Below are 24,292 nucleotides of genomic sequence, written 5' to 3'. Positions count from 1 at the left end.
GGGTAGAGTTCCCATCTGCATCGTGGTTTCCATGGCTGTGTAAAATGGCCGACATTTAGGGCAGTAAGAGTGATTAAAAAAAAAGAAATAAGGAAAGAACAATAAATTGCCCCTCTGACTAGTGTTTACTATGGATGGACTGTAGGAAAACAAGATGTCTGACAATTAGGGCACATAAATATAGTAAAAATATGAACTTAATATCGCTTGTAACAGAATGTATTCACAAGATAACACCACCACATGGACATCACATATAAACACACCACGGATAGCTCTTAAAAACCACAACTGAGGCATTAGTTCTTAATAAATCCATAAACTTCTCAGCACAACTTTATCTGTATTGAACTGAGTTTACATTAAAATTAAATCTATTTTATGGTTCCACCTTTTCAATACAATTATTTTGTAACATGAATTACATTACAAGTTGTTAACATATGAGTAACAACACAGTAAAGGTTTCCACCTATTCAATACAAATATATTCACAATATTTTAAAATTACATAGAACTAGTTTCGACCCATCTAGGGGTCATCATCAGCTATATCAAAGCAAAGATCACTCTTGACGAAATCCTAAGAACATGTTAATTTTAACAGTAAGATTATTATGGAATAACAAGTGAATGTGGTAAATGAAAAGAGATGTTAGTATGGGACAGGTGAGTTTTGTTTTCACAGGGTACTAGTTTCGACTTCAGATCTGGGTCATCATCAGACGATAATACAAATAGTGCAAGGTACTAAAAATCACAAAACCAATGTACAAACACATAACATGAAACATGAAGGAAATAAAATGCTTAGTTAAAAAAGATAAGCTTGTCTATGATGCGAGTTCAAATTGATGCTAAAACTTTGAACATACGTATTATATGGGGCATTTAAAAGTCATGAAAATGTTTGTAGATATTTATCTTGGTGCGAAGAGAATTGAAATCATCACCAATATGATGAGTAAAGTGGAATGCGGTTCCGGAACAGATATAATTACAGTTGACATTAGACGATGTCTTTGAACTTTAGGTTGAGGTGCTGGCGAAGTTTTCATGTTCTAAAACATAGATGGTGTGAGTTCCCAGTTCAATGCGGAACCATACTTGACCTGATAAAAGAGAGCCAAATTAATTCTAAGAAAATTTAAAAGGCATGGGAACGAAAGAAAAAATAAATTGTGTATGACTCACCTTGCGCAGCAGTGAAAGCATTATGGATCTCAGTCAGTAATATAGTGTCTGACAGGAGAACAGCTCTGATTCCCAGCAATAAGGAACTCAAGGTATCTCTGCCTTTACAAGATATTAGAATCATTCCGTATTGATGGTTTTCATTTTTCATCTCTGCCTTTTGCAGACTGATGTGTAAATTATGTACGTAGGCTAGGCCTTACTTGTTTAAAGTGGCAGGATGGAATTTTTCCAAACATCCATACTTTGATACATGTAATACAGTGAAACCTCGTTAGTATGTTCCTCATTAACACGTTTTCCCGCTTAGCACGTCGTAAATTTAAGTGCCGACACCCATCGTGTTAATATGTATTAAAAAATACCTCAATTAACACATCATGATTTTTCGCCTTTACCGCTTAGTACGATCATATATTCCCCAGACATGAAAATGTTCTTTGTCTGTACAGAATGTGATTTCCAACAGAGATAAGAGTCCTCCCCACGGGTCGGTCAGAGAAAGTTGCATGATAAGAGGAAATGAGGTGTATAGTTTCAAACATGGCCAAGTGCGCTGAGCTGTATTTTTCAGTAGAAGCAAAAAACTCGTTTAGGATATTAATTCATATATATTCAGACACCTTATTCTTTAAGTTGCTTAACAGAGGCTTCTAATTCATTACCATACAATTTTTACAGTCTAAATATATTATATGAATTGAAAAATGTATTTAAAATTTGGACTTGACCATGTTTGAAACTAACTATGGGACTTGGCCAATTTTGAAAATTACCAAAGAGGTCTTGGCCAATTTTGAAACTTACCTAAGAGGACTCGGCCATCTTTGAAACTTAGGTTAGAAAATTTGGCCTAATATGCATTATTTCTGCTTCGCCGTCTTTTGGGTATGCTTATGCGACAGTACCTTCGAATAAAAGCATCTTGTTTACCTTTAATGGGGTGTGCATAGTATGCACTATGAAAGTCTTTTATATCTTTCATTTTCAGTAGCCTACACTTTTTTTGTTCCTCTGTGATTACAGGTACTGTGGTAAAGACATCACGGAATACGTAAGGAGAAAAGAAATCTAGATTAGGCCTATTTTCTAACTGTGTTCATCTTGATTTTATTTGGAACAAATATGATTAAAAATGATAGAAGATTTAGTGAAAAATCTTTAAAGATTATTATTTTAAACATTATGTTTGTGTAAAATTACCCAACATTGTAACCAATGTAGAGGCTAATTAACATTTAAATAGTGTATATTTTGCAAATATGTGGATTCATACAGTTACTTCAATGTATATTCTTCATATTATACCTATTCAATAGCATCGTGCCTTCGAAATACATCACCGAGCCTTGATTGAATCACTACTAACAACACGTTGTTGATTGTACTCAAATCGGCTGTTTTTCCCTCGTGCGCTTCCAGGTGGAAGGATCACGTTGCCGCTTTCTGGAGTGGTGTTTATTTATTTCCTCCATTTTATTGCACAGCAAATATGAATACTATTAAAAACGACCAATTAATTATATATATTTATTATTTATAAAATGTTTATAAAACCATTTTACCGAAGACACCACGTAAGCTTCTGATAAGTTCACCTGCATACACCCCAGCGTCAGTGGGTAGGGTCTGACACATCCCACTCTGAAGAGTCAGTGTCAGACTTAAGACGAAACGCTGGTTAATAGAGCAAACGCCGGAAAAGCCATCCATCTAATTTTTGATCTGTACGTGACTGGATAGCGCAGGGTTATTGGCTCGTGCGGGTTAACAAGGACTTGGCTGACTTTCACATGAAACCTCATTCTTTGCTGTAATTTTAAATGTGATCTGGCCAGATGTGAAACCCACTTTCGTTCTTGTGGTATTCATTTTGAAAAGTTGAATCCATGGAAGTCAAAACATCAGAACGTGCAAAAGATGGACTTGGTCGTGTTTGAAACTATACACCTCCAATGACCTTGAATTCTCGAACACCTAGAATATTGCGCCTTCGAGGGGCAAGCTGTTAGCTTAAGTAAAGTTGAGTTTTACGTCATTGATTGACACTAGAACAAGACAGGACAGTGCTAACTTAAAGCACAGTGATAGATTTCACTGCGGCTAGGAGAACTGAATTCAGTTTTCACGTGTTCTTTTTTTTTTTTTTTTCCAAAGCAGTTCTGTTGACACACGTCTTATGGCTGGGAGTCATCCGAAATTATGCGTCACGGAAGTTACTACCACAAAATGTGTAACGGAAGTGTAACTCTAGCAACCGTGCAGCCGTTGGTGTATGGTCATGACCGAGAGACATATCTATAATCATTTGATTTTCTCAAGGGGAAAAGTGTTTTTTTTTTTTTTTGTTCTATGTACTTCGTTCTATGGAAAGTTTTTTGTTGTCAGTGAGACTGTTGAATAACCCAGCGCACTTGATTGTGTTTATAGCCTATTTCGCATTCCAATCAGAAGTTAGAAATTTATTTATTCAAAATCATTCTTTCCAACTTCGGAAACTTTCCTTCGTGCAGTCGTTTTCTTTTTCCGTTTCTATTTTGCTTATACACATTTTCAATTTTGTCTCGATTGCCCACAATAGTGTTCAAAGTAGAAGGTGCTAGTTTTAATGTTCATGCCAACTCTACGCACTTAAGATGTTAATTCCTTACTTCTTGAAGATTTTAATTTTTTCTGAATTAGTGGGTGGTCACGACCCTTTCCTTATCCATAGCTAGGCTATCACAAGCCCAGATACCGTATGTACTGCACTACTGAACTTCTCACATTATCCTATTAGTCCGTAAGTAGGCTGCCATGCAACAAATAATCAACATTTCTTTTTACCACTCAACACAATAACTGTTCTTGTGATAAGATGATTTAAATCCATCTGATACCACTGAAGTTAAAATACCGTATTTACGTGAATAATACCCGCATATTATTAAAAAAATTGAGGCATGAAATTGGGGTGTGGGTATTATTTGAGTCAACGTTAGAATTTTTTTTTCAAATACGGTAAGTCTATAGTGCAGCAATAGCAGATCTTCGACAGGTCATTTGTGGGTGCCATTAAGTAATAAGGCTTCCATACACTGCAAGCCTATCCCATTGAAAAGGTTACGTAAAGATGCAGGCAATGGTAAAGTGGTGTACTATTCATACAAAAATACAAACTACTAGTCTGACAGTTGGAACGTTTTTATTATACACCGGCGAGTCTGTCTGAACCTATGTCGAGTACTGCTAAAGTTTCATGTTCAAGATGGCGGCCGAAGGCGCGTAATCGCGTGTGGCGGGTATGTATTCACGAGAAATTCATACTCGAACAAAGTGACCAGGAAACAGTGTTTAATTACCCACTGGTCAGAAACCTAAGGCTTCAACTAACAATTCATTATACAATTGTTTTAGGAAGAAAGTGATCTGCTATAATATGTGCTATTCGGGATATCTTAATCATAAGTTAGAAGTAACAGACATAAAAAGTGGCAAGATTATTGCTGGTAAAAGCAGGTAGGAACAATGGCAGAAGCGTACTCGGAATGAGGACATAAAGGATAAGTTATGAATGAACTCGATGTATGCATAAACCGGATTTGGTGGTGGGGTCATGTGAAGGAAATGGAGGAGGATAAGTTACCTAGGAAAATAATAGACTCTGTTATGGAAGGTAGGAGTAGTAGAGGGAGACCAAGATGATGATGGTTAGATTCAGTTTCTAATAATTTAAAGGGGTATAGAACTAAATCAGGCCACAGAAATAGTTACAAATAGAGGATTGTGGCAGCGGCTGGTAAATTCACAGAGGCTTTCCGACTGAATGCTGAAAGGCATAACAGTCTATAAAGAATCTGCTTTATGTCACACCGACAGAGATAGGTCTTATGACAACGATGGGATAGGAAAGGGCTAGGAGTTGGAAGAAAGTGACCGTGGTAAGGTACAGACCCAACATTTGCCTGGTGTCCAAATGAGAAACCACAGAAAACCATCTTCAGGGCTGCCCGCGGTGGGATTCGAACCCACCATCTGCTGACTGGAAGTTGACAGGTACATGACCGAAACTGAACAGCCACTCATTTGGTTATCCTCTGCTGACACAATTGTCAGACTGGTCAAGCAGCCACAGAATTTGCTTCTTTAAGGAGCTATAGGTCATTCATAACATCAAAAAAGAAGAAACTTGAGTACTTCGGCCATATCATTCGAAATGATAGACTCCTACAGCTTATCTTACAAGGTAAAAGTGAAGGAAGGAGAAGTAAGGGAAAAAGGAGGAATCTATGAGAATGGTATGGGCTCAGTACCCCAACTCTTTTCTGAGTTGCTGAGAACAAGAACCAGATCACCCTGATGACAGCCGACTTCCAATGAGGATATGGTACAAGAAGAACAAGAAGAAGAAGAAGGAAGAAAGAAGGCGTCTGTGGAAAAAAAAGGAGCCAACATCCCTATCAAAATTAAGATTTTGCCTTTTTTGCACCCTGATCCCTCCTATTCTACTCTACAGATCAGGAATATGAACTATACTAAAATCTGATGTTGTCAAACTCGAGATCTTCCAAATGTGATGTCTGCCCCAAATTATGCAAATCTCATATTAACATTGATGCTTTCACGGCCCGTACTTGTAGACATGATATAGGCTTTTGGGCTTGTGTCGTGCCTATATTATGTCTATGCAAATCTCATTTTTGGACCATATCAGAAATGAGGTAATATAAAGTAGATGTGAACAACAGTCAAAGAGTTGACCTACACACAACAACTTTGCTGGTTTTAGCATATTTAGCGAATGGATGTTACCCAATTTAGAAGAGAAATACCAGGTGTATGCATAAGTTTTTGCTGGTTTTTGTGGTAAAGAAAACACGTAATTTTCAAGGGAATTCATTTTTTGTTTGTTCAAAATATTAGCCAACGGCTTCTACACACTTCGCCCATCTTTCTGGTAAGTTATGAATACCATGCCAGAAAAACTGCTTGTCTTTTCCGGCAAACCATTTGTCGAGCCATTTTCCAACTACCTCAAACTTGTTGAAGTGCTGCTCTGCGAGCGCGTGCCCCACTGATCCGAAGAGGTGATAGATGCCGCCAGGCCGGGGGAGTATGGTGGGTGTGGAAGAATGTCCCATCCATGCGATTTCAAGGCGTCTTTCACTAGTTTTGCTGTGTGAGACGGCGCATTGTCGTGTAACAAAATCACTTTGCCAAGTCTTCTGGCCCATTCTGGTCATCTTTCAATTAATGCATGATTTAAATTAATCATTTCTTGGCGATAGCGTTGTGCATTAATGGTTTGTTGTTGATATCCCAGCATGGCTCTCAAGTCTGTCTACCAGAGCGTGCATTGTCTTTCACAGTGAAATTACCAAAACCATGTCTCACATGTTCTAATCGATGAAGCATGTTCACAATATGTTTCTACTAGCAAACGATGACTTTCCACAGCCTTTTTTAAAATTATTAAATAAGAAAAGCAATGCATGCCGCAAATATTCTTTTTTAGGCACAAACATTGACATGATCACTGAACGATACAACACAGATGCTAATGTTTCGCGGATTCAACTTGTGTGTGTTGGTAGGTTAATGTCAGATGAACAAACTGATGTATGTGTCAAATTCATATGCTGCGTACTGTTTGCTGGCGCCATCTGTAGTGAAACCGTCAAAGACTTGTGCATACACCTAGTAGAACCATTCAACCAGTGAATATCACCAAAGAAAACTTGGGCCACACAAGTTACAGACAACTTGAGAAACTACAGACTCAACCTCGATGATATTAGAATTATGGTCATGGACCACAAAAAAACAGCTTGTGAATGAGATCCAGCATTTACTGACACCTACAACACCGTATGGGCATAAGATTCAAACCAGGCCAAATATCAGCTATGGATAGAAGAAGTCTTGATATCAAGTTGCCCAGTTGATAGTTATTGTTAGAATGTTAAACTTACTCAATTCCCAAGTCAACTTCTGGTATTCCACTCAACATCTGGTTAGACAACATCTCTTCAGATCTATGTGTGGAAGAAGCTCGAAGGTGGTCAGGGACTGCTTGTAACGCAGCCTCTTCTGGAGAACAATATTTTGGATCCTGTTGTTCAACTGAAGGACTCTCTTCCTCTTTAACTTTTCCTTTTCTCTTCGACAACTGTTCTTCAATGTATTTCATCCTGAAAGAAGAGGAAGCATATTAAACAATAACCACCACCCACTGAAGCACGCAAATAAATTTAACAACAGGTATGTGGGCACATATTATTATCTACTAAACCTTCAACATTATCAATGTCAAGTCAGAAGTGCAGCCATTTCTTATGTTTTATTGCAGCTGTAACTTATATCTGAGGAAGAAAATTTTAGCTATAAATAGGGTGAGACAGCTTAGATGTTTACCTCAAAACACTCACAAACCATTAAAAGATATTAAACACTTGTTTTCATCTCTAGTAATATTACCAAGGGGCTCACAATCTAACTTTCTGTACATTTTTAGTGTGTTGATATTTGCCAAAATAACAGTAATAACTCTGTTTATTAAATGGAACCCTGCAGTTTTCAGCACCTAGTATTAAATTCAAGGGGGTGATTATTTTACAAAATCTGGCAAGTAGTTCTTGAGGAAATGGAATGTATTCATCCTAGAACAGTAGTGTTGTTATGATGGCACTTATCAGCATTCATAAATTTTGTGAGGTGCTAAAAAATATCCCCTTAATCTCTTGTGTACAGAAATAGGGTTCTAACAGTCTTTACAACTTTTTGGCAAATGTTGCAAAATATAATGTTGTCTCTTTTATAAGAAAATATTCTGTGCTGAAATACTCTACAAGTTTGTTCTGCTGTGACCTTAATACATTTGGCATGCCCCTTGCTGTGCATTACACAATAAACCTACTATTGTACTTTGCTATCTGCACCCACAATACATCTTGTGAGTGCATGTACTTAAAACCATTCAGAGAGAAAAGCGTAATGCACTTTGTCCTGAAACCATACATACACGTAACTACCCCTCCAACTGGTCATAATGTCATTCTACTCCGTGTATACCTAACTTCGCCTGGGCAATGAGGTCACCCACGCATGAACCCTGGTGTTCATTTAATTAGAAATGCTATTCAAATTAGCATAATCACTAGAGATAAAAATTATATCATCCATCTTCTACTATATGTATGTACGCCGAGTCCTCAACTCCAAGGCTGGACGGTGAGCCATGCCTGGCATGCTCATAAATGTGACGTTTTTCTCAATATGTAAATGGCTTCCTATGGCCTCAATTCAAATAGCTTATGTGTTTGTGACAATGTACTGGAGAGGGCAGCACTGTGTGATATAAACACAGAAGATCGTTCCTTTTGCGAGACGAGAAGTATTATCTCTCTAAAGGGTATCTTTGCTTTGTTTATGGGAGATGAGTTAACAATGGAGCCCACATAGAGCAGAGCTGCATTCCTATCTTATAAATGGGCGTTTAATATATTCAAACCTAGCTCATATTAACATGCATCTTATTATTTTGATTATTCATATCGCAGGTATGTTAATTCTTGTTTAACTTTGGTTCTGCAGTTCTTTAGTATTACTATTGGCCCTATTGATTATGGCTGATCGATATGAGTCTTCCGCCCCAAACGGCATGAATGAGACGTGTGTCTGTTAGTATGTTTGTGACTATGCCATGATAATAACTGAGTCTCTAATATGTGCGCTGCATCGTATGGTATTTCGCCATCAAATATATCTGTGCTCCCCTTGTCGACTGGAAGCTCCATTCTCGCCGTATGGGGCACGATTCATGGTGGTTTTGAGTACGGAATTCTTCTGATCTCGTTGTTATATTGTTTGCGTCGTGCACACTGCTGTGTGGTGTACGAGAGACCTGCAGTTCGGGACCAGGTGAATCACCCTATATGGACTGGTGTTGGACTTTATTAATTGGAGCGACCGCTCGTATTGCCTGCCGTGCTGGCATATATGTGTGAATTCGGGAGTGTGTGCAAGAGTGAGGGGAGCGGAAAGATGATGTACCGGTCAGTTCTATTTTCATTTTTAATTTAGTTTCTGTACCTTATTTTTGTTCTCAGTACAATATTACTTATTTTGTCTTGGTCTCTGTCTCAGGCGCTTGCTTGCCCGTGAGGCAGCCATGTTTATTTACTTTCATTCTTGTGGGCGAAGCGTGTGCCTGTGTTTTCTCCTTTGATTTTAAATACACTTCTTTGGTCCAGAGACATTCCTCTCTCTGGCGTGATATTGTCTTTCATATTTGTTTTACCTGCCCTTTTCTTCTCCATGATGCGGAGAGGTTTTTTCGTCGAGATATGGCTATTGTTGTTGTGTGGATAATGAGCAAAAACAATATATATATGCTTGAAAGAAGTCAATCTAGTAAAAAAATGACCTAACTGGGCCGTGTGAGCTGTATTAATACCTGCACATGATATAACAAGGTTATATTTGAGGCGGCGAGCTTCTGACAATAGTTATCTGTATATTGGAGAGTAATACTGCCGCACTCACGCTATAATGTTTTGACATCCATTCAACGAGGTATGCTTATGTTACAATTCTTTTCCCTTTTTAAGTTATTAACATCACTATTTTGCTTATCTGTTTGAATTTTACTTTATCAATAAACCCCCATTTAAGTTTTATTCAGATTTTATTGCTGTAGTGTTAGATTGATATCCTTATTCATCAATAATGAGGAACGTTTTCAGCTCAAGGCTGCGTTCTCCTGGCCTTTCCTAGTCATCGTTCACGCCTCATTTTTCCCCTACGTGCATATCATTTTACGTCTCATGTCATCGGTAGGGAAGGGGGGTGGTACAACTGATACCCAAGAGCTCCATCATCAGCTATCTAAGATAGCCTAGGCATTACTGAAAAGGCGTACTAGGTAAACAACAAATGAAGTAATCTGTCGCTTTCCTTACCGAGCTAGAAGGTGCAATTTTCTATCAGTCTGCCAAGCCCACTGAAATATATACAACAGCCAACCGAGTCACATTATTCATCACAGGGACTGGCTGTATAAAGAATGGTATTACTAGAATCACTCATACATCAGTCATTAATAGTCAAAACCAATGAAAAGACAGTTTGTGATGGTGATTATTGTTTTAAGAGGAAGTACAACTGGGCAACCAACCTCTTAAAATTAATCAGGAAGAAAATATATAAGAGCTCTGATCCTTCAAAGAATTAAAATATCACCAGAAGAAAGTCAAGGGCCATGATATGAAAATAATAAAGACTCTGCTGGCCTCGTAAATCTAATACCCGTCAGGGTCTAAAGAGAGTAGGATTTGACTGAGGGAGGTTGGATAGAAAATAACACTGTAATTTCGTGTGGCTATTTCTAGCCGGGTGCAGTCCTTGTAAGGCAGACCCTCAGATGAGAGTGGGCAGTGCCTGCCATGCATAGGAAACTGTGTGTTACTGTGGTGGATGAACATGTTGTGTATATTGAGTTGCAGGAATGTTGGGGACAGCACAAACACCCAGGCCCTGAGCCAAGGGAATTAACCATTTAAGATTAAAATCTTCGACCCAGCTGGGACCTGAACCCAGGGCCCTCTGAGCTGAAGAGCACTATGCTGACTATGCAGCTGGATGATAGAGAAAAATGAAAGTAAGGCACCTGTCTCAAGAACGGGACAGACATATGAAGTCAAGAATTTCTATATAACTATTATCAACAATAAATACAAATACCTACATTTCTTCATCTTCATCCCTTTTGTTGGTTTCTGCAGAAAACTGAGTTCCTATGCCAGTGTCATATGCATCATCAACACGCTTCACTTTGCCACTCTTCAACGCCTTCATGTTAATCATACCACCAGTTTTTACCTTGAATGGATCTGTCTATAACACAAACATGATAAAACTTTTTAAATTTTCACATTTGCCATATCTGGGACAAATTGAAAATTAAATTAACAATAAAATGGTTTAGAAAAAGCATAAGTTCTGCTATTTACACACTCAGTAAAATGTTATATGCACATCAGCATAAATTACATTACTGTATTTCAAAAGGTAAAACACCTAAATCTTACCTTGTATTATTCATAAGAGAGTGATGTGTTCATTGTCAAGGCTAGAAACCCACCAAACCACCCCCAAAAACGTATTTACTATTATAGAAAAACATTACAAAACACTTGTGTGTCAAGTACAAATAGTTCCCAGAATATGTACAATCCTGTGGAATGGCAAGATTAAAACTAAAGTTATTCAACTCTCCATCTCCTCCCTGCAAAGATTCAGACAGTTTGTTCAGCTTGGTGAGGTAACTCGCCCAGATTACAGAGATAAGTTATTTATAAGGTTCAACCTATTCAATATTAATTACGTGTTGTATAGATGTTATTTACAACATTTATTTAATATGGAACCGGTTTCGACATTTAAATGTCATCATCAGCCATAAACAAATTAATCACAAACAAATGAGCAAGGACATAATTAAAACTGGCATAGTGACACATTGAAATATGAACACAGTTTTTTACCATTCCAAGATTAAAAGAAGGTTTTGAAATGTTATCAAGGCACAAAAGTCTTTATATGCCCATTCATACCTTGTGGTGAAATGGCGTATGGCTTTTTTTAGTGCCGGGACTGTCCGAGCACAAGTACTGGCGTAGAGACACATTGAGACTTTGATAATATGTCGGAACCTTCAATTTTTTTTTTTTTTGCTATTTACTTTACGACGCACCGACACAGATATGTCTTATGGCGACGATGAGATAGGAAAGGCCTAGGAATTGGAACGAAGCGGCCGCGGCCTTAATTGAGGTACAGCTCCGGCATTTGCAATTAATCTTTGAATGGTATGAAAACCATGCACATATCTCAATATGTCACTTACGCCAGTATTAACACAAGGTATGAATGGGCGTATAAAGACTTTTGTGCTTTGATAACATTTCAAAATCGTCTTTTAATCTTGGAATGGTAAAAAAATATGTACATATTTCAATGTGTCACTACGCCAGTTTTAATTATTATGTCCTTGCTCATTTGTTTGTGATTAATTTGTTTATTGCTGATGATGACATTTAAATGTCGAAACCGGTTCGAACCCCACTGTCAGAAAGAAAGTCGAAACTGGTCCCATATTAAATAAATGTTGTAAATAACATCTATACAACACGTAATTAGAATGGAATAGGTTGAACGTTATAAATAACTTATCTCTGTGATCTCAGTTCAATATGGAAACAACAATGAAGCTTATATCTTTGAATCGCCCAGATTGAGCATCATACAGTTGTCTGCTCATAGCCAACTGTGGGACATACAATACATTTAAGTACTGTACTGTGATCAGTAACATTTCTAGTATGATAACAATCTATATAAGGCAGGTAAGTTCAGATTTTACTACCAGAGTTTACAGAGTTTACCTCTCTTTACTACAAAGGATTCTTCAGTATGATTTACATTAATAAGGTAGGACAAAGGATATAACAATGTACAAAACTGTAAACATTTCAGTTATTTTTCATTGTAGGATCAATTTGCACTATGCAGATGATTAGAAATCTCATTTTTACATTTTCCTTATGTTCAATTTAGTGATAGGACCAGAATTAATGGAGATATTTGAGAATTAATTTTTAGAAATTCCCTTAAACTACAATTTTGCAACCTTGAATAAAATTAAAAATAAGATTCCTAGAAGGAAATCATAATTTAATTTAATTGATTGCAAATGTTAAAAACTTTTAAATTCTTTACGCTTTTTCAATCGTGAAATTGGAAAGGTGTAGCAATCCAACTGATGAGCCGACTGCTACACTGGGGCTAAATGCTGGTAATTTCACGACTGAAAAAGCCTAAAGAGCTTAAATATTTTGTTTTTGAATAAAATTGTTTACAACCCAGATTGTGGTACCTTTTCCCCTGATCTAAAATACCAATTTTAATAAAATTCTACTCGGCGTTTTTCTCCTGATGCGCATACATAAATACATCTATACGTATACTGACAGGACAGAAATTTAAAAATTGCATTTCCTTCTTATTCTGGACTTGATCAACACAAAAATATAAATTTTTAAAAATTCTCAACAATGTACAGATGAAACTCTAAATTTTATTTATATTTTCCGTTCCAGACACATCAGTTCACTGTCACTGGCTGAAATTCATAACAGAATGTCACTACTCAAAGAAATCAATACAGATATCCATTACCAACTGTGAATAATGAATTGGCCAAGTCCTTTATTAAAATCACAAGACTCTTGATGCCTCATAATATTTGTACACCCCTCAATCACTGGTGTGGCTCTTTTTTTATGCACCCCTGATCTAAAGCAGCAGAGGTAGATGAAAATATGTGCACTGTGTCTGGGTAAAATGCTATTAGGAAACGTATGGCAAGAAAATGATTTAACTGTTTTATACAGACTTTGACCCGTGTACATGTACATGAAAATCATCTCGATGTGTTGATTCATGATGATCCACACCAGTCAACCAGAGAACTGACAAATGTAATGAGTTGTGACCAGCTGACCATCAAGTGAAGGTTCAGAATATGGGTGTGTACGTACCGCACGATTTTAAGAAAAAAAAAAATCAGCAAGCAGTCGTTTGTGCTTCTTAGCTTACCTACTCATTATCGGCTAGCTCATGAACACCATCAATCTGACCAGTCCAGGATTGTTACTGATGGCAAAAATGGACATTTTCTGCGAAGACCACCACACCAACAACAACAACAAAAAAGGAAATGCTCGAGTCCTAATAAGAAAAACTTTCCATCCAAAAGCTGTTGTCTATTCACAGGAGATGATGTTTTAAGTGTTTGGTGGGACAAAGATGGCTTCATGTTCTGGGAACAAAACCCCAACTTCCATGGTACTACAGCCCTGTTGGGCCTTGGCCTGCCAAGTGACTGCTGCTCAGCTTGAAGATTACAAGATGACATGTGGTCAGCATGACATAAGCTCTTGTCTACTATCCTTGGCTTTCTAGACCAGGGCCGCTATATCAATATACGATAGCTTTTTAATTATCCTCACACAGGCTGAGTAAACCTTGACCAGTCATCAGATCCAGGTGAAGAAGTTTTAAAAGTTAGAATATGAGATATCAGAAGCTGGGAGGATAAGCCATGAGATCAGTAGCACAGTGTTGTTAGCAAGACGGTTCTTTCAGAGCATCAAAGGACTGGTGTGGAATGCATAGAAATCCTTCTCTGAAGCTACTTTGTACCAATCCTGAAATATGGAGCAGAAACATGGGTGACCTCCACGGCCAAGGAAAGCAAAATACAGGTAACCATAACGAAGTTTCTGCGAAGTGTGCTGGGAAAAACAAGAAGGGATCATGAAAGGAATGCACGTTCAAGAGATCTATTTGTTTTACGTCACACCAATACAGACACGTCTCATTGAGACTATAGGATAGGACTTTTTTTTTTTTTTACAAGTTGCTTCATGTTGCACCGACACAGATAGGTCTTATGGTGCCGATGTGACAGGAAAGGGCTAGGAGTGGGAAGGAAGCAACAATGGCCTTAATTAAGGTACAGTCCCAGCATTTGCATGGTGCGAAAATGGGCAACCACGGAAAACCATCTTCAGGGCTGCCAACAGTGGGGTTCAAATCCACTAACCCCCAAATACTAGATACAGGCCACGCTTAAGTGACTGCAGCCATCGAGCTCGGTAGGATAGGACTGTGCCAGGATTAGGAATGAAGTGACTGTGGCCTTAAGGTACAGCTCATGCATTTGCCTGATGCGAAAATGGGAAACCACTGAAAACCATCTTCAAGGCTGCCGATAGTGGGAACGAACACAGTACTTCTCTCAAATGCATGCTCACAGGTACTTGACCCAAACTGCGCAGCCAACTCGCTCGGTCATGTGGAAGAGAGGCTCAGAATAACATTACACTGACTATTGTTAATCGAGATATGCTCTTTCTCTTTGGTTACCACTCATCTCTGATGGCATTGCTGCTGCAACTGTACAAAAACCATCTTATCTGTGATGGGTTCAACAGATAGATGTCCGTAAGTTCCTGACATCGTAGGTTTGAACCTTGATGAAACCTGTGGTGTGGAGGCTGTGTAGTGATTGTAACAACTGTGTATCGCTGGCTACTCTGTGCATAAAGAAACTCTAGCAGGACAAAATTCTGTCCCCTCCCTCAGTAGGCCTACTCATTTACCTATCACCATTGTATGCATTTTAATTATGGGAAAGGGAAAAGCAAGAAGAAAGAAAGGAATGACATAAATCACCTACCAAGCACAGGCTGTAACATTTTGGTTATACTTTGGCTACCACTGCAAGTGCCTCTGGTGTTTAGAGGTACTCTGAATAACTTACGGATGTGGCTGTCCTACTTTGATGTTTGTTACTACCCGTATTTCAACACATCATCACGTCGAGAAGGACTCTATTACCAATTTTACTGAACTATCTCATGTGTTTAATATCTTTTTTAACAGTATCAACCTCAGTACATACCAACAGTTTTTCAACATTTTAACTGATGCATTCGGTATTCCGAATTGATGTGTTTTTGTCCTTGTCGTTTGTTCTTAATCTTAAAACTTTTTGGCTGATGATGTCTACAGGAGAGACGAAACATGTTCCATTATTTTTAAATGTTGTTTAAATAAATAAATAAAGAGATTTTTAGTATTGTAAAGGTGGAACATCTGAACATACCTTTTTGATTTAAAAAAAAAAAAAAACTACCTCTACCATTAATTTCTGCTTCCCTTAGTTCACATGGCTTTCAGTTCACTATGGCTGAAAGTAGTGAATATGACAACATTCAGAGTCTTCTTGAAAGTGCCTGACAGTAAAAATGAATAGAGGGCATGAGATAATAGTAATTTAACCCACGACGGGTCACATCACGATATTTTAGACCACCCACACATTTTTAAAATCCTTTTGAAATAGTTCCATGGTATAAAGTTTCCTCCTTCCCCGTACCTTTCAATGAATTTGTCCACCATATGTGTTTACGTCTGCTGTTCCCTCTTCCATCACCAATCGGTCAGTGAAAAGCTTTGTCTGTAAGCCTAGTCGTTTCACCATGTGCGACTCTTGATGTTACCTTATTACCCAGTCTTTTACACCATGCACGACTCCTAACGTTCGCCGTCTACGGTCTTTCTTTTCTGTATAGAAGTGCGTTTTGCTACAAAAACTGGTATTTGATACTCCCTGGTCAAATTGACTGTGCGCGACTCATTTGACATGACCCCTCGCGGGTTAAGTGAAGATGACAATCATCTTCCAAAAGTGTTAGTGGGACTAAAGTTGGTTTAGCGCAGCCACAATGAAAGCATGATAGAAAGGACAAAGGTAACCGGATATGGGTGGCAGGAGAAAACAATCCAATCCGGAAACTGTGAAGTGTCTGAAATGCTTCAAAATAAGTATTAGGATCATCCTCAGTCACAGCTTCCCACATTTCTAGATCATGTAAATCCACTCTTTTCATCACTGTGCATGAAATGTATGATTACACTAGAAACAGTTATTCAATAAAATAAAAAAGGGTAGGCTAGATGAAATTAGGTGGTTAGAAAATAATGAGGATGAGATAAAGGACTCTGCACTCTAATGTCCCAGATTCAGAAGTCTCACATTCAACTGTAATGCAGCAAAGATTAATGCATCTTCGTACTGAGATTATTTGGAAGTTTGCCACACCAAATCCAAATCCTCATTCTGAAACATCTCTGCAGGTGAGTAGAAATCCTCAGCATGCCAAATTAAAAATACCATGAAGTTTTGTTTTGTAATCTTAATGCAGGGCAAAGCTTTAAACTTGTTTTTCATGGCATTTAAATCCAGTTTCTGAATAAATACAAGGAAAATAGGTTAAAATACAATGGCACAGTGTTTGCTTACATCTTAAGGATAACTGTGTAAAATCACTACTGATGTGCACACTGAAGAAAAATGGTGAAGCCTTGTGATATATTATTTGCAATCATCAGGATAAAAATTAGGATTTATCAATGGTCTACACTGGTTAGGTCTGGCTAGTGCCAAAACCATTGGACCGGGGTCAAGCAAAGGGGGTCTGGGGCGTAAACTGAAATAAGTATGTTGGATAGTGACAAAGCCATTGGTGTGGGTTGGCTATGTGTGGCTAACGACAAACTAATAAATTGTTCTGGTAAGGTAGCGCCTCGAGATTGAGACTGCAGTGCATTTGAAACGACAGGACCCTGTCAATGACTGTGTGTATTTTTATTCTGCATGGGTTGGTAACGGAATGCTCAAGCAATGGAGAATGGTGCATACTACATTTCATTACGTTATAAAAGTAAACATACTTCTGGGGTTGGGCTGGTGGATCCCTGACTATCGTAATGTACACATCTCTCCTTTACAATGAATTCCATGCAAGATTTGAATCATTTCTACTCCCTTATCATGTTATACAGCTTGTGTAGCACATAGGAAAATTCCATCTCAGTTTTGGTAACTGATGGAAGTGAAACGCGAGCTGGGAACGCAGCAGTTGCTCCTATGATTGCAATCGGTAGTGCGAGAGCAGCGCTCCACCCGGTATTCTCCGGTAGTAAAGTGTTTTTTAGAAACCAATCGGTGTTTCGGTGGGCAAGCAGAGGACAGAGGAACATGTGTGTTGGCTTGCAGTTCTAGTAGTGGTGCGCAACGGATGTGCTAGCAACGAAGTAAATACTGCTTAATAAGTATGAAGAAGACGAATATATGAAATATATACATTCTCCTTTATTGTTAGTGTTTATATTATTATTATTATTATTATAATTATAGGGCAGGAAGGAAGTCCACTCAGCCTCGGGAGGTTAACTGAGTAGAGGGGGTTTCGATTCCCTCCTCAGCAATCCTCGAAGTGACTTTCCGTGGTTTCCCACTTCTCCTCCAAGCAAATGCTGGGATGGTACGTAACGTAAGGCCCTCTTCCTTGTCTATCCCTTCCCATCGTCCCTTCCCCCCCCCCACAAGGCCCCTGCTCAGCACAGCAAGTGAGGCTGCCTGGGCGAGGTACTGGTTCTCCCCCCCGACCATCGGACGAGTTGGTCGTGCGCTTAGGGGCACACAGCTATGAGCTTGTATCCCGGAGATAGTGGGTTCGAGCCCCACAGTTGTCAGCCCTGAATGTGGTTTTCCCATTTTCATACCTTAATTAAGATCACGGCCGCTTCCTTCCTACTCCCAGGCCTTTCTTATTCCATCATCGCCATAAGCCCGTGTCGGTGCGACGTAAAACAAACTGGAAAAAAAGAAAAAGAAAGAGAAAAAAGGGAAGTATCCCCAACCCAAAGTCTCACACTCCAGGACACTGCCCTTGAGGCGGTAGAGGTGAAATCCCTCACTGAGTCCGAGGATAAAAGTAACCCTGGAGGGTAAACGGAAAGAAAGATTATTATTACTATTGTACGTCCCACTAACCACTTCTGTGGTATTCTGCGACATCAAGATGCCAGTATTCCGTCCCACAGGAGTTCTTTAATATGCAGGTAAACCTGCCAACATGGGGCTGTTGTATTTTAGCACGTTCAAGTACCACCGAGCAAAGTCGGAACTGAAACCGCAAACTTGAGCTCAGAAGGCCAGCGCTCTACCGCCTGGACTACTCAGCTCGGTATAGCATAAAAATTAAAAAAAATCCAATCAGTTCTTACTTTTCAGTAATAAATGAGCTACAAGTATAATGTAATTCATGTAAGAGCATAGTATACATAATACTGTACATGTTTACGTGCAATGGAATATAATTATTACTTAAACATTTTTACTATTAATAATATTGTAGTCCGCCTCTGTGGTGTAGTGGTTAGTATGATTAGCTGCCACCCTCGGAGGCTTGGGTTCGATTCCCGGCTCTGCCACGAAATTTGAAAAGTGGTACGAGGGCTGGGACGTGGTCCACTCAGCCTCGGGAGGTCAACTGAGTAGAGGTGGGTTCGATTCCCACCTCAGCCATCCTAGAAGTGGTTTTCTGTGGTTTCCCACTTCTCCTCAAGGCAAATGCCAGGATGGTACCTAACTTAAGGCCACGGCCGCTTCCTTCCCTCTTCCTTGTCTATCCCTTCCAATCTTCCCATCCCCCTGCAAGACCCCTGTTCAGCATAGCAGGTGAGGCCGCCTGGGCGAGGTAATGGTCATCCTCCCCGGTTGTATCCCCCGACCCAGAGTCTGAAGCTTCAGGACACTGCCCTTGAGGCGGTAGAGGTGGGATCCCTCTCTGAGTACGAGGGAAAAGCCGACCCTGGAGGGTAAACAGATGAGAAGAAGAAGAAGAAGAAAAATATTGTAAATGTATTTGCAATGGTATAATATATGGCAATATTCAGTCTACATTCATCTATCCACCTGCACCTATTGCAAACTGAATTTCAGCAGATCAAAATCTGTTATTCATACCGCAACAAATAATACGGCAATCTTGAAATGACTGTAGTATTTGAATGACAAACGAAGGGAAACACATGCATCTGTGGAATTAGCACTAAAACCTAAATTGTAATTCCACCCAAGATCACCGTTACAACATTGCACACATTAAAGCATTTGAATTTTCCGCCAGTGAATTCAATCGGAGGACTACCGGAGGTCTCCGGAGGAAGAGGAAAAACAACTGCTCCAATCCGCTCCTACCGTTCCCAGCTCAAAGTGAAACTAGATGTGTGTGCATGTAGAGACCTACATTATAAAATATCACTGTCAGTCAAGATGAGTGGTTTCCAGCGAATAACAGCAGGACCCACTGTTCAAAAAGTTTTACTGTGGTGGGTTTAGAAAACACATGCCTTTTAACCCTGACAGTAACACGTCTATAAATATCGCTTTAGTTACACCACACGTCACAAAGACGTGCCACTCAAAGCCTATTATTTAAAGTTACGTTAAATTTACCAGACGGAATGAACAAGGAATAGTGGTGGTGGAGGGGATAACTCTCCCCTCCTTATGAGGACTAGATGGCATTCATTCGCACGACATGTCAGAAAATCGTATGGTGTAATTGTCAGGGTTAATACATCCCTCACACATAACCAAATAGCAGACTGAAGAGCCTTCATGACAAAACATATGTAGCCTACTGGTACAGCATATTCCACTAAATTAACATCACCGAATTTTATAATTTTACTTGCCAGCTAAAATTTCAAAACTTGTAATGCAAATAAACTGTTTATATATTTTGAGCCTAGTAAAAAATTATTGGGTCTTGGCTAAGTTACCCTTTCATGAAAATCCACAGCCTGTTTCCAGTCATTCAACCAGGTCAACCTAGCAGCGAGGACAGGAATTGTGCAGGCTGGTGAAGCCTGTCGCTCTCCCCTGAGGCAATGATCAATGACTGGCACATGAAATGAAATAATACTGAAGAGTGTTGCTGGAATGAAAGATGGCAGGGAAATCCAGAGTACCCGGAGAAAATCATGTCCTGCCTGTGCTTTGTCCAGTACAAATCTCACATGGAGCAGTCACCCTTTCATATGAAACATATTTTTATTTGTTGTTCACGGGTTAAATCCTCGTAAGCATGATAAATATATATATTATCTCTGTGGCGAACTGTAAGGAGTCCTACTTGATTCTGTGTCTGTTAAGTCATCATCCAAGACTCAGTTTGAAACCATGGTCGTGTGAAATGTCATGTCTAGCGAATTTACAAGAAGGTCTATTTCACAGAATATATTTAGAAGCTTCGATTTTACAATTACTTACCACTAAAGTTTCCTCTTCATTAGAAACTTTTTTCCCAAGAGCTAAACTAACGATACTAACACCGTTCTGCCGCCTACGTAGTTTCTGCAATGTCTTCATCTCTTCAAGTTTTTCTCTGAAATGAACAATACAAATAAGACACCCCACAGCCACTGCATCAACAAATACAGCTAACGTGTGTCCGACATATGGAGGTTAGGATTGTCAAAACAAACTCAGGCTTACCGAATGTCTTCACTTTCATCTTCTTCACTGTTATTACTCTCATCGGAAGAAGAACGAGGTTTCCGCAGTGGTTTTCTCTTTTTAGGTTTAAACAAGATTTTAGGAACAGATTCACTCTCTTCTGACATTGCTTCCAATTTTCTTTGACAGCCCGAGTCCCTAAACAAGAACTTCGATACAAATTTCCAACTTGCTTCGCTTTAGCACTGTTATTTGTTTTTTTCCCAACTTCAGGTTCGCCAACATACCAAAACGTACATTACCTATCACTGAATAATGCAGCTAAATTTCGTTCAAGATGACAATTTTGTCAGTTTAGATTACTGAATGAAGTAGAACCCTCGTTGAGTAGAGCCAAACGCACTAACCAAATACATTTGGTAGAACCAGGAGCCCCGGTCCTAAGTGATGGGTCTGAGGAAAAAGTAGGTATGAGAGTTCCTAGTATATATCGGTATTTCGCTGGATGCTGCGAATTTGGACCACCCTTTGAAAGGACAGTGGATTTGATTAGATAAACAAATTATAATGCCATTTCTAGTAAAATGAAATGGTGTAGGGCCTATGGCTTTTAGTGCCGGGAGTGTCCGAGGATATGTTCGGCTCGCCAGGTGCAGGTCTTTCGATTTGACACCCATAGGCGACCTGCGCGTCGTGATGAGGATGAAATGTTGATAAAGACGACACATCCATTCAGCCCCCGTGCCAGCAATGATGGTTAAAATTCCCGACCCTGCCAGGAATCGAACCCGGGACCCCTGTGACCAAAGGCCAGCACGCTAACCATTTATCCATGGAGCCAGACATTTCTGGTGATTGGTTTTTCTCAAAAGTGTATGTGGGTCGAATAGCGGTCAATAGGCTAGATTTGGGATATATGTACTTGTTTTTTTTTTTTAAAAAAGAGCATCCCTGTGGCTACGATCATGGGCACATATCCGTAGCATGACGGTCAGTGCTATTAGCTTGCCATTCTCCGAGGCCCGGGATCGATTGCTACTACTGCAAGGGATTGAAGAATGGCAGGAGGGCTGGTATGAGGTAAAACTGGAACATGCTACACACCTCTGTTGAGGGCGTGCCTGTTAAGAGCTGCAACACCTCGGGACGAGAACACGAGTTTACTTTTTCATGACATCAACAGCTAAGTTCACGTCCTAAAACTGCAAACTTGCTTACTCCTGGCCTTTGGCTACGATGATACGTCCCGGTAAGAAGATCGGAACATCAAACACTGATGTACAAATCGCTTAGCTAACACACAATCAAAATAATTCCAATAAACAACCGACGTGAAGCTATGCGATATAATAATATTAATAATAATAATAATAATAATAATAATAATAATAATAATAATAATAATAATAATAATAATAATAATAATAATAATAATAATAATAATAATAATAATATTCCGGATTTTCCGTGGCTCACAGAGGAGTTGGAAGCACCTGTGTTGAATGGCTGACAGGGGATTACTTAGAGCAACTTTTAATATAATAAATGTTACGGAGTTTTCCGTGGTAGGTAGAGGTGAAAGAAGGTGCGGGTGTGAATGGGTTTCAAGCTACGAAATTATAGTGCAATGTAAAATTAATTTAAAATTTAACAAGGTTATATTTTCTTTTCGAAAACAAAGAAATAACAAGCATGGCAGGTACAAAGTAGCAAGTCAAAAGGGGTTAGTTACAATATTTACAGAATTTGGGCTTCGCGCCCTGACTTCACAATGCTTGGGCAATCAGCTCAGTTTTACCCCAAACACAAGTTTTAACAGAGGGGGAGAAAACCCCATTCATACCTAGGAGCCCTTGCTCCAAATTACACTGAAAAGCCTCCACGAGGCATACAACCCAGAATTTTCAAAAGAGCCACTCGCTCTCAAAATTTAAGCCTCTCCCAGGCCACACCAAACTCCACCTTCAAGTTGTCCTCACTGGACATAGACACAGGGGTAAAATACCCAACCTACTGAGGTCTATTAAATAAAAATGGGCAATTACATGACCTCTAAAATAACAATTTGAGAGGAGGCGATCTTGCACTCCTAATACACTTGTTTTTTAAAAACCTAATCTGGCTCTAGGCCACGAATGCAAGGGCTAATCCCATACTACCGAGGTGACTTTAGGAAAGAACAATTTGTTTTACATTAACGAAGAATAGGTTAAGAAAATAAGTTCACCTCAAGACAATGTGAGTGGGAGCTCGAGAGGGTTAGCACTCTCTATCCCAATATGCAGCTTAAAAGAGAATAGAAGAAAAGATCGTTACATTTTAGGAAAAGGTTACATGGAGGAACGCTTCGCACCCGCCCCGAGAGTTAAACTGCTGTGCTAGCAAAGAAAGAATTTATTAATCGGCCATTACCTTATTGATGACCGCTGCCGAGGAAAGAGGCGCTTTCCGCCTCCTGCTATGTACTTTATACACTGAAAGATGGAACAGAAGTGGCCCGGAGACCCTAAAATCAGCAGTTTATATCCTCTCGCGGAAGGTTCTAGGCGTTAGGGGAATGAAAACACCCTCCCACAAACTTTTTATTGGCTCGGGTATAGAAACATATCCAAGTTGGGGGAAGATACATCGGATTGGTCGGAAATAACTCAAAGAAATTCAGGATTGGTTAAATGCAAAACAAGGGGAAAGAGAGGGGTATTCAGCCAACTTAACCAAAGACTGACAAAAAAAATATTTAGCAAAGACCAAACATTTGAAATAAAAATTTCTCCAACAAAATAGTTCTTTGACTCCGCACTAGGTTGCACTATTGTTGATCTTCAGTAGTGTCCTCTAGAAGAGAAAGTTCACACTTCTTACTTCAAGCGAAACAAAACCACATCAAAAATGACACAGTTCAAAAACTCAAAATTTTCCACGTGGTGACATCTTCTGAGAAAGTAGAGAATTAATAGCGTAGATAACGTTCAGACTTCCTCCAGCAGAGGAGTTTCAACTGGCGCACATTTTAAATTAGCGGAGTGGAGGTGTACCGCCCGGTACAATAAATTTGGAAATTTTATTTCTTTCCTTTCTTAAAATTGAGGGATAGAAAATTTAATGTCCGCCTCTGTGGTGTAGTGGTTAGTGTGATTAGCTGCCAACCCCGGAGGCCTGGGTTCGATTCCCGGCTCTGCC

At 39.2% G+C, this 24,292-nt stretch overlaps 1 protein-coding gene across 1 annotated transcript in view; it reads right to left on the bottom strand.

Annotated features, from left to right (window-relative positions):
- Positions 1-21,364, bottom strand: part of LOC136874645 (splicing factor C9orf78) — a 51,629-nt gene extending 30,265 nt beyond the window's left edge. The window contains exons 1-4 of the mRNA XM_067148270.2: positions 21,152-21,364; positions 20,927-21,041; positions 10,919-11,067; positions 7,146-7,364 (exon numbers count right to left, since the gene is read on the bottom strand). Coding sequence (XP_067004371.1) covers positions 7,146-7,364; positions 10,919-11,067; positions 20,927-21,041; positions 21,152-21,279 — 611 coding nt within the window. The 5' untranslated portion in view covers positions 21,280-21,364. The remainder of the gene's footprint in view (positions 1-7,145; positions 7,365-10,918; positions 11,068-20,926; positions 21,042-21,151) is intronic.
- Between the last annotated feature and the right edge of the window lie 2,928 nt (positions 21,365-24,292).

Source organism: Anabrus simplex, chromosome 5 (genome assembly GCF_040414725.1).
Source record: "Anabrus simplex isolate iqAnaSimp1 chromosome 5, ASM4041472v1, whole genome shotgun sequence".
In the NCBI taxonomy this organism is placed as follows: domain Eukaryota; kingdom Metazoa; phylum Arthropoda; class Insecta; order Orthoptera; family Tettigoniidae; genus Anabrus; species Anabrus simplex.
The sequence above is the reverse complement of the archived record's forward strand: the minus strand, read 5'-3'. Positions and strand labels throughout refer to the sequence as shown.